This window comes from Ursus arctos, unplaced genomic scaffold, assembly GCF_023065955.2.
Source record: "Ursus arctos isolate Adak ecotype North America unplaced genomic scaffold, UrsArc2.0 scaffold_2, whole genome shotgun sequence".
Classification (NCBI taxonomy): Eukaryota; Metazoa; Chordata; class Mammalia; order Carnivora; family Ursidae; genus Ursus; species Ursus arctos.
Window position 1 is genome coordinate 47,884,619 of NW_026622874.1, and position 15,785 is coordinate 47,900,403.

A 15,785-nucleotide genomic window follows, 5' to 3' on the forward strand; every position below is an offset into this window, starting at 1 on the left:
AGTACCCTTAATATTAAAATTCATAACAAGATTTATGAGATAATTAAACATATTCAATACTTATTTTGAAAGTGTCCAATGTTATGAACACTTAAGCAAAAATGAAGTATTCGTCAAAACCAATTGTGGCTGTATGACAGTGTCATGACAAAGTCTGTTATGACTCAGTGACTTACTTTCCAATGAATACAAAAGGACACAAAGTCTGAAAGACATACAGCTTTGGGAAAAAAGATATTTTATTTTAGTTATTATTCACTCTTGTTATTTAATTTAAAACAAACGATATTAGATTTAACAAAAAAGGAATTCCCCACCTCAGCACCTTAACTGCTAGAAAAGAATCTTCTAGGGGCTAACTAATTGCCTGTGTATTTTGTCTAGGTGTTGAGGGAAAGCTAAGAGAATGAAGGCTCTAAATCCCCAGTGGAAGCATGATATGGCGGAGCAGAGCTGGTGCTGAATTGTTCTCTCTGATGGCTCTATGGGAGTGGATAGCCCTGAGTCTTCATTGCTGGGTTTTAGCGGTTGCTGCTGTTTCGGATCAGCATGCCACAAGCCCCTTCGACTGGCTCCTCTCTGATAAGGGACCCTTCCATCGCTCACAGGAATACACAGATTTTGTGGACAGAAGCCGGCAGGGATTTAGCACAAGATACAAGATATACAGGTATGAAGCAAAGGGAAAGCAATTATAGAGATATCTTCCTTGAAAGTTGTGTGTAAATAAGTTTCTCTAAGGGAAAGTTTCAGATGGGAAAGGGTTATTATCAGAAGGGTTATTATTTACCATTTACAATAGTACTGTTTTCTTGTTATTTAAAAGTATTTCTTATAGATGTAACAAGCTATTGAAAACAAACAAACAAACAAAAAAACCCAAGAAACTAGTAATGGTGACCAGTTGTGCATCTTTCTCAAATTCTAGGAATGTTACACTCCCAAAGTAAATTCTAATTAACTTTGAGGTCGAGTTTATCATTTTAAATAGTCAAATGTTTAAATGAATTTTCTTGAGATTCCTTTCTACCTTATACCATGATATGTTACCTTTTTTTTCTTTAGCATAACTGGAAATGGTATCTTCTACTAGTCACTGAGAAGTTGAGTCACCTCATTCTTTTTCCCCTTAAAGGTAAAAAGGAGAAAATGGCGATGGGTTAAAAAGAAGTAGCAGATAAATGTGACATGCTAGCAAAGGCCAAGAAAAAGGAGGTGATTGAGATATATGGCCTTTAACTTTCACTGTTCTTCTATATTTGAATCTAAATAAGTTACACAAAAGGAGTCATATATTAAGTCCAACAGACTGTCTGCTTCCCCCAAGCCCAGTGAATCCATTAAATAGAGGAGTGTACAAATGGTTGCCTGACTGGATTAGATTGTATTGATCTTTGCCATAAAGAATGTTTTATGTAAAGTTATCAGTTTAGTTTGTTTCTTCATGATAGAAATTTACAATTCCCAGCAGTTGGTTTAGCATTTATGTAGAAGCAAAACTTAGTATTGTATTTTTGTGTCTGTATCTATGTAGATACTGTTATATAAATATTTTATTTTATGTTGTATGTGCACCAGAGGGCACTGTGCTTCTGGTCTGTATGTAGTCTTTTATACAGCATTGTGAGAAATTTATAAATCTTATCAGCAATGCATATTTACAGAACAGACTGAAGGTACTGAACAAGTTCCATGAAATCACACTGCTGTACATGTGTATGTGTGTGTATGTGTGTTTAATAAGAAATCCCTTCTTCTAGGCAGCCAGAGCATGGTCACAAGTCCATAAAAAAGACTTATTCTAATTTAAAAAAAAAATGACATGACAAATATTAAAGATTTTCTTTCTGAAATGCAGCAGGAAACAGTCAATATAATATGATTCTAGCTTTATTCCTTTTTATGTGTGTTTGTTGGGTTAGCCAGATTTCCTTTACAAATTGTGTGGAGCTACTTGAATTTAAGACTGTAAGAATGTCTAATATTTCAGCATTCTGCAAGAGGATTTTTAACAGTCTGTCAAACAAACTAACCCAGAGCATGTCTCCATGATCTATTGGCATCTCTATTGGGAGGTCTGGGATGTTGTCTGGTGTGTGATTGTTTGGCTCAGCTTATTGGTCGATGAGCTGTGAGTTGAAAACATGGCTTGACATGTCTTTAGAGGTTCTAAGTTGAATGAAAGAGACATTATTTGGATCGCCATAGTGAAAGGTAAAGAAAAATACTGCCTTGGGATGTGTTTGCAAAGCTCATATATTCCCTTTAGTCTTTATGGGACTGTATTCTTAAAGACCTTCATTAGCCCTATACTCCTCATCCTTCCTATGTTTTTGCCTTTGTGGTTTGAATAAACACGTACTGGACTTGTCTGTTTATAAACAATGGTATACGGGCACCCCGTTAGTCCTGCCCAGAGCAAACTATAACTTCTTATGATACCTTTGAAACATTGCTTAATGATGCTATATTTGTTAATGGTTGTTGTACCATGAACAATATAATACATTTATAAGGGTCCATTCTGTGTCAGAACAGTGAGATATTTCATTTATCCAACTAGTATTTACCTAAATTTCAGAGAATTCTATTCACCTATGCATCCAATATAATGGGTCAACAATTCTCCTGGTGAAGTTAAACTTGTTTCTGACATATTAGAGGATCTCAAATCCAAAGATTAAAGTAGATTTTTGCTGCTGGTTTTATTTTTAAAAATATTTGTCTTAAAAAATAATTATTAGAGACTTTATCTTTTATAAACGTTTGCCCTGAAATACAGAATTTGTGAGTATTGAAGAGACACAGCTGGAAAATTAATATTTTTCTATATTAAGCACTAGATTAATCATTTTAAAAGACCACATAATTTCAAAAAGTGATCAGCCAAAGTCTGCTAGTGTTTATTTTTACCGTCATAAGCTCCTTTATGTAGGTGTTGCATTGATATAGTTTCTGAAAGGCATTAGTTCTAAATGTAAAATGTATTAAGCCTGTTAAAATAATTAGGTCAAATCTCTTTCAGTTGTCTTCATTTTATCTCCTTCTCCAGCAACATATTTTTCTTTTCACCTCAAATGTAGAATAGTAAGATCATAACCATTGAACATTATTACTAGGATCATAGTCAAGGCTTAGAGGGGGAAAAAAGTGCCATTATTTTTTTGACAGAGTGCATTTTTGTCAATTAACAAGGCTTTTCTTTGTATTTTTAAAGTGTTATAATTATAAAGAATTTTTAGATTTTAATCTGAAACAACACTATGACTTAAGAAATGATTATTTTATGAGTAGATCATTGAATTGGAAGATCTAGAATGAAATTGCTAACACTTGTTAGTTGTTCTTTAAATTCTAAATATTTATTTTAGACAGTTATTCATATAGTATTTTATATTTCACAATATAAAAAATTTTAAAAGTAAATATTGTGCCAGCCTTGAATTGAAAAATTGAAATTCTCAAATTAAGTAAATTAATTATTTCCTTTGAATTGTTCCCAAATTCAACATTTATTATTAAAGTTTATTAAACTCTCATAAATTTTATAGAAATGTTTAGTTATATGAGCAGTATATGCTCCATTATAGTTTAGTATCTATACATGCATTCGTGTGCAAAAATAAAATTTTTGCTTGTTTATTGTTTACAAGGACCTTCCATATTTTTATATGTGATTTTTGCTATTAGCCTTTCATTGATGGCATTATTATTATTTTTTAAAGATTTTATTTATTTATTTGAGAGAGGGAGAGAATACGAGGGGGGCAGTGATGAGGGGCAGAGAGAGAAATGGACTCCCTATTAAGCAGGGATCCCAACTTTGGACGCTATTCCAGGTCCTGACTCAGAAACATGGGGCTCCTGATGTGGGGCTCCATCCCAGGGCTCTGAGATCACGACCTGAGCTGAAGGGATACGCTTAACTGACTGAGCCACCCAGGGGCCCCTCATTGATTATTATTATATCAATTTCAAAAAGCTAACGTTCAGAGATTTTAAATAATATGTCTACAAACAACAAACATTAAAAAAACCGTACATTTCTAATTCAAATTCAGTGACCATTTTACTACAATTAAAAAAAAAAGAAACAAAAATAGAAGCCCCCATAGAAAATTGACTAACTTTTTGATATTCAAAAGTCAAATCCATTGTACCACTCTTGTTTCTATGTTTGCATGTATTAGTCAGTTTTGCTCAGTATATATATCCTCTCTCTAATATGCATTCTCTGTTGCCAGAGACCTAATAAAATTGTGTTGGACTGTTGCATTGTAATATTAGTTTCAGATGTAGCATTTAGTGATTCAATACTTACATGATTTCTCTCTTTCTCACCATGTTTGGAAATGGTAGTTCCCCAAAAAATATGGTAGATAGTGAGTTGCCAGTTAAGTATGACCCATATAATATGTGGGACATACTTACACTAAAAAAAAAGTCATTCATGTTATTTAAATTACAGTTTAGCTGGTTGTAATGTAATGTAATGTAATTTATCTGCTCTATCTGGTAACTCTATGAGGAAAAAGGTGATTACTAACATTGATGATTATGTACCAGTGACAAGGGCTCTCAGAAGTAAATTAGGAATAAAAAGAGAAAGAGCCCTGAATGTAGTCAGTAGAGTTTCTCATGGACTTTTTTGTTCATCCTTTTAGAGAAATTAATGTCAGAGTAACTCCTGCATTAGATGAAGAGAGCTACACACTGACAGTTAAGCCCAAACTTCTACGAACCAGTGCACTCTCCAGCAAACGAAGAGTGAGTGGGAAAAAGTGACTCACATACTATCTCTTGGCAAACTCTACATATTGATAGAGCTCTCCATTCTGTATCACATAAATAAAATAAGACAGTAATAGCACCTTTGGGTTTGCAGTGTATGACAGAGTGCCTGTCACATTGTAGGGAGACCATGCTCACAGAAGGAATAAAGGAACAAATAAAAAATGGGTAGAACAAAAGGAATAAAAAAAATTACCATAAAATTTACCAAAAAAATAAAGGAATAAAAAAAACATAAAGAGATGACCTCTTTATGTTCCCCCCTCAATACGCACATACACAAGTATTACACACATGTACACTTTGTCTTCTCCAAAGGTTGTAGGAACTGTGAAATCTACAAAACAGATGAGATGGTAAGGAAAAAATAATCTGAAAAGAAAAAGAAATTGGAAAAGACAGCATATAAATCAAATGCAAAAGAATGCAAATAAATCAAATGCTACAATAAGAATAAAATCTGTATTAAAGACCATTACATACAGTAAGTGTAAAAATTGCAAGGATGCTTAAGAAATTGCATGGAAATGTTAAAATATAATTCTTGGAGGATACAATATTTAACATGAAAGATCATGATCAAATCACATGGGTCTATAAGCTAAATTGGTAAAAATAAATACCTAGAAGAAAAGCCATATTAAAGACAGTAAGATCTTTAAAAAATTTTAAGTGAAGAATCAAAATGTATATTTACTTAAATTCTGAAATGTAGAAACGGGAAAGATTAAGTTTAAATGCAAACCTTAAGGGTAACAACTGGTGGATACAAAAAGCATCATATCTATCTTAAAATTTACTGCTATATATAAAACAAACATAAAAAGTAAAAAAAAAGAAAATGATAAATATAACTTAAGACAAGGTGACTGCAGAAAAACCAAACATATGGTTAATGTAATGAATGTATATATATTAGTCTACCATCCTTATTCTTCATGGATAAAATAGATCACACACACACACACACACACACACACACACACACAAGCAGTGTAGGAGTGGGAAAAAGCAGATAACTTGAGTATTGAATCTAGTACAACCGTACCATTTATAGAATTGCACATGCTGAACATGTAATGCTAAATGTGATATACTTCTTAAACACATATATGGAATATTTATGAAATTTTATTTATTTTAATGCAAGCAAAAATTTTCAACATAATACATCCCTACATTTTAGAGTTTTTGAAATCTTACCACATAGCCTTAAAACTAGTTATTTTGAATATAAATTTGGAGAAATTAATTATTTGCTCATAAAATAGAAAATTCAGAGATTTAATGACATTAAATATGATTTTATTTTAAAATATATTTAATACTATGAGAAATTCTTTCATACTTTTTCAAATACAAAGTTAAAACAAACAAAAAACTCCAAAACTCAAAAATAGAAAGTAGGGCCCAAATGATTTCTCTATGATTTTATTTTTTACAAGTATAAACATGTGGAGTATAAAGATTACAAGCAAACATATCTAAGTTTTTGCTTTATCTCTAGTTGGAAAGTTTTGTAGACTTTTTATTACATTTTTCTATAATAAGTACGTGTGATTCTATGTGATCAGGCAAGATATTTAATGTCATTAAAACTATTAACATGAAACATACTTCAAAAATGACTTTCAAATAATCAATGGTGAAATTATTAGAATTTACCAGGATTATTTTAATAAAAATTAAAAATAAAGTTTAAAAAATGAAGCACATTCTCTCTTTGAGTCTTCACACTTATTCTCAAAGGAATTATAATAAAACAACTTTATATCACAAAGAACTATAAAACAAGTCAGCAATATTTCATGGAACAGAGAGTGTAGGCAAGGAAAAGAGATGGACCTAATATTGTGTTTTCATTATGTGATTGTGCTTTCATATGTGACTTCATTTAATCCCCAAACAACTATAATGTAACGATTCCCATTTTACAGGTTAACAAGTAAAAACATAAAACTGTTGTCCTTTTTTTTTCCTCCTAGTATTCCTGAGTATCTCTTTCATTGTACTTATGTCATTGCACTAAAATCACCTGCTGACTCTCTGAAATATGAATGCCTTCAAGGCAGGACTTTTCCATCTATTTTATTTCTATATTATTATTATTATTATTATTATTATTATTATTATTATCCTATATTTTTATCCATCTTTATATTCCTGGAGCAATCCAGTTGCTCACCCATCAAAGATGTAGGCTTTACATTTGGGGCTACTTGGTCTCAAAGCCAGTATTTATGCCATGGAAAAGATCCCCTCTTGATTGTAAGTAGGGAGACATGAATTGTTTTCAGTCTTTGTTCCTGATCAACTGTGTTACCTCAGATTTATAAATTAATTTCTCAGACTTCAGTATCCTTTTTTTTTTAATATAATTAAGGGTGCACTAGATCTCTACAGATCCTTAGAGTTATAAATTTCCATGCTTGTAATCTAAAAGCAAATGGAAAAATATCAGAACAAATAGATAAGCATTAAATTAAAAAAATCAACTGTGGTTAATTCTGCTACTTGTATTATTCCTTCTTTTGCAAAAGTTGTTTATAGATACTTTTTAAAAAGTAAGATCTGAGAATCTTTTATATTACCCTGCGTTTATACATACTTAAACATCAATTTTGTAATAATTTCCCTCCTACACACCCTCAAATTCTTTTTCTTAAAAAAGATTTTATTTATTTGAGAAAGAGAGAGCACAAGTAGGCATAGCAATACACAAAGGGAGAGGGAGAAACAGGCTCCCTGCTCAGCAGGCGATCCCAGGACTCTGGGATCATGACCTGAGCCAAAGGCAGACACTTAACTGACTGAGGCACCCAGGTGCCCCTCAAAGTCTTTTCTATTTCTTATATGTTCTACTGAAGAGGCTGTAATGGAAGGAAGTTAGGTTTCTTAGTCGGTTGACTTTCTACAAATCATTCCATTAGTCTGGTAGCACACTTTACAGTGCAAAGATAAATTAAGGAGAATATTCTAGATAATGATTTTATATATAAATAACCTAAATTTATCTGATATTTGATATTTATTCAATAACTCTATTTAGTTACATCTCTAATTTTGAGATTAAACCATATAATAAATTTAAAATTTTATTATTTAATTCTAATTCACAATCAAATATGCATATTAAATTCATACTTTAAATGTCCTTTAGCCGTCATTGGGAAAATTTTAGTAAGAAATAAAATCAAAATGTTAATTCAAGGCTTTAGGAATTATAATTGACTTTCAGAAAAGCCAGTTCTTAATGGAGATTTTATATAATCTCATGACTATAAATAAAAGGCATGCTTTGTCATAATTTCTACAATTTGTAAGTAATAATTTTTAGTCTAATAACGCATTCATGTTTGTTGCTATTAAAATGAAGAAATGAACAGGACTGCCAGTTCACACAATTATTTACAGAAGAGGAAATAACAATGATGATTTTTGGCATTCAAATAAAGAATTTATTTGATTATTTTGCCCTCTCTAGTTCCACCTTACCAAATCCTTCAGTGTCATTATCTCGGTGGTCTTCTTCCAAATAAAATTGTCAAAATTATCAGTATTGTTTTCTTTTGGTATCACTGTTCTGGGGCTTCTGAATTGTTAATATGTATTTTTTTTAAGTCAAGCACTATTCCAAAAATACAAGGTTTAAATTGAGGGGGAAGAAAACCAAGTAATAATCGTTTTTCTAGGCTTTTTTTGTGCCTTTTTAAATGGACTGGTATTTTAAAAGACATTTGCATTATAGCTCTCATTGTCAGTAAGAAAAGGTCCTAAATAACATTTATTATGCTTTTTTCTGCCTTAATATAAAATAATTACGGTAATTGCCATTTAATAACAATATTGAAAAATTCAACTTTTAAAATGTTAAAAGATTAAGATATTATCTCTTTTACTCTAATAAGCATGTAATGTGAATCATGATAAAAGATTAGACCCTCACCTTCAAATTGTACTTTCCAAAGTTAAGGCTAAAATTTGTACTGAGTACTTATAGTTTGTAATAGGTTTTATTTAATTAATATCTATATTTAGACCATTCTTTTATGGAAGTAGCACATTTTTAATTTTTTGAGATCACTTTTTCTATAAATTGCTTATTTTTCCCATTATTTTCAGTTAGAATCACAATTCAATAATCTGCCTTAGGATGTAAGAATTATCCAGTAAAGTTCTTTCAGTTTAGAGAAGTCTTACCATCAATTAATTAGTAGTATTTAACCATGAAATTTGCCTCTCAGACTGAAGTGGCGTATGATAATATATAGACGTTCAACAAATTTGGTTGAAAAAAATTACACAAAGGATGTTCATATGTATACTTTTTATTGAAGTATAATTGACATACAATATTGTATTAGTTTCATGTGTGCAAAATAGTGATTTCTACAATTCTACGTTATGAGATGCTCACTATAGTAAATGTAGTTACCAACTGTCACCATATAGAGTTATTACAATATTATTAATTATATACCCTATGCTGGACTTTTCATCCCCATGATTTATATTATAATCGGAAGTTTATGCTTCTTAATCCCTTCACCTATTTTACCCATCTTCCCATCCCCCTTTCCCTCTGGCAACCACTGGTTAGTTCTCTCTACATATGAGTCTGTTTGTTTTTGTTTGTTTGCTTGTTTGTTTTGATTTTTAGGTCCCACATATAAGTGAAATTATACGGTATTTGCTTTTTTCTGTCAGACTTATTTTACTTAGCATAATGTCCTCTAGGTCCATCCATGTTGTCACAAATGGGAAGATTTCATTTTTATGACTAATATTCCATCGTATATGTGTACCACATCTTCATCTATTTATCTACTGATGGACACTTAAGTTGCTTCAATATCTTGACTATTATAAATAATCCTGCAATAAACATAAGGGTGCATATGTCTTTTTGAATTAGTGTTTTTATTTTCTTTATGTAAATACCCAGAAGTGGAATTATGGGTCATATGGAAGTTTTATTTTTAACTTTTTGAGGAATAACCATACTGTTTTCCAGTGTCTGCACCAATTTACATTTCTACCAAGAGTTTGTTAGGGTTTCCTTTTTTTCCACATCCTTGCCAAAACTTATGATTTTTTTTTTCTTTTTGATACTAACTGGTTTGGCTGGTATGAGGTTATAGCTTATGTGGTTTGATCTACATTGCCCAATAATTAGTGATGCTGAGCATCTTTTCATGTGTCTCTTGGCCATCTGTCTGTCTTCTTTGGAAAAATGTCTATTCAGGTCCTCCACCCATATATTCTTAATGTTGCTTTCATCCGTTTCTCTAAATATTTTAGTAAACAAAGGCAGTATAAAAAGTACTCTATTATGTCAGAATAGGAAAATATTAATAAACCATTTTATTTTATTTTATTTTATTTTATTTAAGATTTTATTTATTTATTTGACAGAGCTAGAGATAGCCAGCAAGAGAGGAAACACAAGCAGGGGGAGTGAGAGAGGAAGAAGCAGGATCATAGCAGAGGAGCCTGATGTGGGGCTCGATCCCATAACGCCGGGATCACGCCCTGAGCCGAAGGCAGATGCTTACAACTGCGCCACCCAGGCACCTCTTAATAAACCATTTTACTTCAAGTGTAAAAGCTAATAAACTTCAGTATAGTCAAAAGAGAAATTTTTTTGCTCTTCAGTACTATTAAGGAATTACTAAATGTTCTTTGAGTGCTTTATTGATAGTCAAGAAATAGAAGTTTCCACAATATTTGAAAGTACAGTTGATCCTTGAATAACATGGGTTTGAAATGTGCAAGTCCACTTATATACAGATTTTTTTCAGTGAAGTACTATAAGTATATTTTCTCTTATGATTTCTTTAATAACACTTTCCTTTCTCTAGCTTAATTATAAGATATGTATGTAATACATATAACATAGAAAATATTTGTTTATCACCTTTTTATGTTATCCGTAAGGCTTTCAGCCAAGGGTAGGCTATTAGTAGCTAAGTTTTGGAGGACCCAAAAGTAATACACAGATTTTTAGCTGTGCATGGGGTCAGTACCCTTAACTCTCCCAATGTTCAAGGGTCAACTACATATTATACACACACACACACACACACACACAGACATATGATCACTTTTTTGTTGGTCCTCCCTTTTTAACAGTAAAAAAGCAATTTCCTTCCTTTTCCATATATGTACAAGGTACCTGTTCTCTTCCTTTTTGATACCATTTAAAAGAGGAGAAGAGAATGGCCTTACCATGCATTTGCCTGTCCTTCTCCTAGCAGACATTTCTCAGCCTGCTCACTTAAATAGATATTAGCAGCTAACTAATTAAACTATTTCTCCTGTCAACCTGAAATTAACAAAGGCTCTGCTTTGCTGCAGGCTTGTGGGCTATCTTTCTTAAAGACATGCACTTCTATCATCCCAAAACATAACAGAAAATTAGATTTAAATAAATACACCCACTTAAAATGTATAAAGTATTTCCTCACAGTATATAATTTTTAAAAGACTATTATGTAAAGAGTGATTTTTCACAGTTGTCACTAAATTCATCACACATAAAATTACTTTTCCTTGTTTGTTATAAAAAACAGATAATTTCTTTTTTGGAATTAATCTTTTCAGAAGTGAAATTTTTTAATATAAAATTAAAGATTCTAATGATTAAAAACATCTTTAAAATCCATCTACTCAAATCATTTTGGTTCAACTGGATGCTCCTTGTTATTTCATTGTTTGACATGTGTGCTCATATCTCATATAATGTAATATAAAAACATTTTTAGTTATTTGACAAATCCGCAAAGAATTTTGGTTCTGAACACTGTAATCTGACACCTTGTTTTATTTCAAATCTGCACATTTCAAAAGAATGTCTCCTATATATTCATTTGCATTACTGATAATTTTAGCTGAGTTAAGAGTAAAAATAGATCTTTCAATCACATCATGAGAAACCCTCCCACAACTAGATATGTTTCAAATTTGGTAAATGCTCAAAGTCTTTTATCAACAATTTCAAAATCTCAAAGCTCTGAAAACGAGCCATAATCTCTTAGCACACATGACTTGAAAACCCGCCCTTGACCTGGGCTGATGTGAAATTATTTATAGTTTTTATTTTTGTACTTAATGCAAATAGTTATATGTTTCATTGCAGGGATATTGGTGTATTTGATTATGGGTTGATGCCCTTACCCACTGAAGATATCACCAAACATATACAATGTCACCTTATTTTTCCTCTAAAATCTGAAAATCCCTGTATGAAGATATATTTAACCTCAAAGGCTTTGGATAGAGCACTTGGATCTGTGTTAACCTCCAAGCCTTTCCCCAACTTCTGCATTAGGATAATATTTTTGACCATGATAAATGCAAACAGCAGAGTTGGATCCCACGAGGTGTGCTTTGTTGTCTCAGGTATGTGATGGGGAGTACTTACAGATCCAAATGGAGGGCCAAGAAGAGGATGGGCTAGGATGTGCTGTTAGGAATGGCTCAGAGAACAGGGGAATCAGGCAGGAGCCACGGCTGCTGTAATCACTCTTCCCAGGGAGAGCCCTATCTCCAGGAATCTTAGGAGTTATATGGGACCAGCAGTGTCCTCCTGCAATGAGAAATACTTGTATGCCACCACCCCGCCTGTAGTGGTAGAGACCCCTGGTCCCCAGACTCATTGATAGAAAGTCTGGCTCATGCCACATATCAACTAAACCCCATCTCCTGATAACCCTTAGAAATTTCAAAGAATACTAACTGGTTTGTTGATCTATTAAGCTAACAAGCCCATCTAAGAAGGAAATTAAATGCATTTTTTCTATTCGTGCCTAAACATATAAAAAATTCAATCTAGGACACTCCTTTTTCATTTTAAATATGAAATTATATTCATAAATTCTTATTCTTAAGTTGTGACCTTGTAAATCTTATGTTCTATTGAAAAGTTGTTTAAACTTTCTTTTTCTAGTTGATCTTTAAGTAAGAAGTTAAATTACTTATTTTTGGCATTATATTAATTTAATCCCACTATATGAATGGAGAGGTAAAGACAACTCATGGTAGGATAGAGAGAAGATGAATGGGCATTATAGAATTAAGGTTTCAGGCCTGCATTTATCGTTTACTTTTTGTGTAAACCTGAAAAATTATATCACACCTCTGCTCCTCTGAGTCCTCATCTCATAAATGGGAATGACAGGGAATTCTATAAGTTTATTTCTCACTATGGGATTCAGTTGAAGCAAAGTTTTCACTCATCGTCTTTATGACAAAATTAATTATTTAGGATATTACCACTGCATATAGAAATTAAATGTAAATGTATATAATATGCCACGAGACTGGTTGCATATTTTTTCTTCAGCATTAATACTTGAATTTGTTTTGAATATAAGTTTAAGATTTAAAGAATTTTACTTAGTGAACACCCAGTCTGAATATAAAGATCTTAGATTTTTTTAGAAAATAATTTCAAAAATACATGTGTAATTTTTCAAGATAAGCAATCTCATTTGCTTCTAAAAGGAGAATGATATTTAAGGAATGTAAGATACATGAATAAAAAATTAAATCTATTGGATGTCAAAGAAACTTCCACTATTGACTCTGCCATGATCATTTAGTTTTTTTATTTTATAAAAATTCCAAATAGTTGCTTCCTGTAATCAAACTCTAAACATTCACTGAATGTATTTTAGATCATATTGTAGCCTTCTTTTTAAAGATTTTATTTATTTATTTGTCAGAGAGACAGAGAGCACAAGCAGAGGAGCAGTAGGCAGAGGGAGAAGCAGGCTCCCCACTGAACAAGGAGCCCAGTGAGGCTCTCGATCCCAGGACCATGAGATCATGACCTGAGCCGAAGGCAGACATTTAACTGACTGAGCCACCCAGGCATCCCTATATTGTAACTTTCAAAAATATGATGTTTGATATCTGCCTGAAAAAATGTAGTCTAGTAAGATTCTTGAATGTTACATTGGTACATTTTAGAATAAAGCGGTTATTTGAAGTATTTTTCCAAAAAAAAAAAAAAAAATAAGGCATCGTGAGTATTCCTTCCCTTTCACCAATAGAAAAATAGTCAAAAAGACAGTAAAAAATGTGCCTATGACAGGAACTTAACATCTTGAGTACTGTTTTTGCCCTTCTTTATCTCCAGTTGCCTTTTTAGAAGAAACAGGATCATTGTTGATATGATATGAACTTAGTATTATATTTCATGAAGTCTGAGATTCTCTCCCTCTATTTCTGGCATCTTAGCCATGCTCATACTTTTGTCTTTTCATTGGCACTGTTCGCCGTTGGGCTATACTATTTAGGCCTTAGGTTTATCAAGTTATCTCCCTTCTGTGTCTGGCCTTAGTAATACTCCTAAAATAGATCATCACACAGTTCGACATCTTTCTACCATTAACTTATTCAAAACAAACACACAAACACAGACCTTCTTATGAAAAACTAATAATGAACGGGTACTTTTCCTGTCTTGAAATCAACTTTTTAAAAACTGAGGTATAATACTAGTTTCAGATGTAGAACATAATGTTTCAATATCCGTATGCATTGCAAAATGATCAACACAATAAGTCTGTCACCATACACAGTCACAAAATTTTATTTTCTTGTGATGACAACTCTCAAGATCCACCCTCTCAGAACCTCCACATGGGCAATATACCAATATTAACCATAATTACTATGCTGGACATCACTCTTGATCTGGTTTTTAACACCTGCCTTGTTTGGTTAAATATGAAAGAGTCTTATGCCATGCTTGCACTATTTTAAACTTCAAAATAAATTAAAATGGGAAACTCAAACCACATTTGGGTACTAGGATTATATAAAAACACTTTATGTTAATATTTTCAATTTATATTCAATTTAAGTTGAAATACTCTTCATTTCTTTTTCATTATATCTTCATGTGAGCATTATGTCTACTTACGAGCAACACATTTTTCATGCCTAGGAATAATGGGAGGTAGGATATAGGGTAAGTCACTTTCACCTTTATGTCTGTTGCCCTGAATTATTTCAGAGCCAAAAGGAAAGAAATGTATTCACTCGCATTGCCTTCCCCTTCTGTGCTATCTCCCACACATACACACAATTCTGAAAATGATACCATTAAACAGAATAGATAGATGGAGCTAGAGAGTACTATGCTAAGTGAAATAGGTCAGAGAAAGACAAAGACCACATGATTTCACTAATATGTAGAATTTAAGAAACAAAACAAATGAACATGGGGGGTGAAAGAAAGGCAAACTAAGAAACAGACTCTTAACTATAGAGAACAAACTGAGGGTTACCTGAGAGGGGGTGTTAAATAGTTGATGGGTATTAAGGAGTGCACTTGTAGTGGTGAGCACTGGGTGTTGTGTGTAACTGATGAATCACTAAATCCTACACCTGAAACTAATATTACACTGTATATTAACTAACTGGAATTTAAATAAAAATTTGGAGGAAAAAAAAACCAACCAAGAGTAGATAGAAGGAGTGATATCAAATCAGAGAAGACTTGATCAATTTCTACTTTGTCATAAGCAACCAGGGGGAAAAATGAATATAGGTAAACCTCAAAGTACCAGTAGAACTACTCTCTGGTATCTGAAACTGGTGGGTCCTGGCATTAACTTGTCCTTTTCTTCTGTTATTACCTGCTTTGATACCTGAAAGTGCCTCATTGTTAGGATATCTTAAGAGAAAATATTTCCTCTTCCTTGGTCAGTGCCCTGCTTTTCAATGGATCTTTTTTTTTTTTTTTAAAGATTTTATTTTATTATTTGACAGAGATAGAGACAGCCAGTGAGAGAGGGAACACAAGCAGGGGGAGTGGGAGAGGAAGAAGCAGGCTCACAGCGGAGGAGCCTGATGTGGGGCTCGATCCCATAACGCGGGGATCACGCCCTGAGCCGAAGGCAGGCGCTTAACCGCTGTGCCACCCAGGCACCCGTTTTCAACGGATCTTTGACCCAGGTCATAATTCAAACAAAATTGCTATT

The 15,785-nt window shown here is 32.6% G+C and overlaps 1 protein-coding gene across 2 annotated transcripts in view; it reads left to right on the forward strand.

The window, feature by feature from the left end:
- Positions 1 to 15,785, forward strand: part of BRINP3 (BMP/retinoic acid inducible neural specific 3) — a 376,710-nt gene that overhangs the window by 21,594 nt on the left and 339,331 nt on the right. For both annotated transcript variants that reach the window (XM_057315546.1, XM_026517375.4), the window contains exon 2: positions 385 to 670. In XM_057315546.1, coding sequence (XP_057171529.1) covers positions 435 to 670 — 236 coding nt within the window. In that variant the 5' untranslated portion in view covers positions 385 to 434. The remainder of the gene's footprint in view (positions 1 to 384; positions 671 to 15,785) is intronic.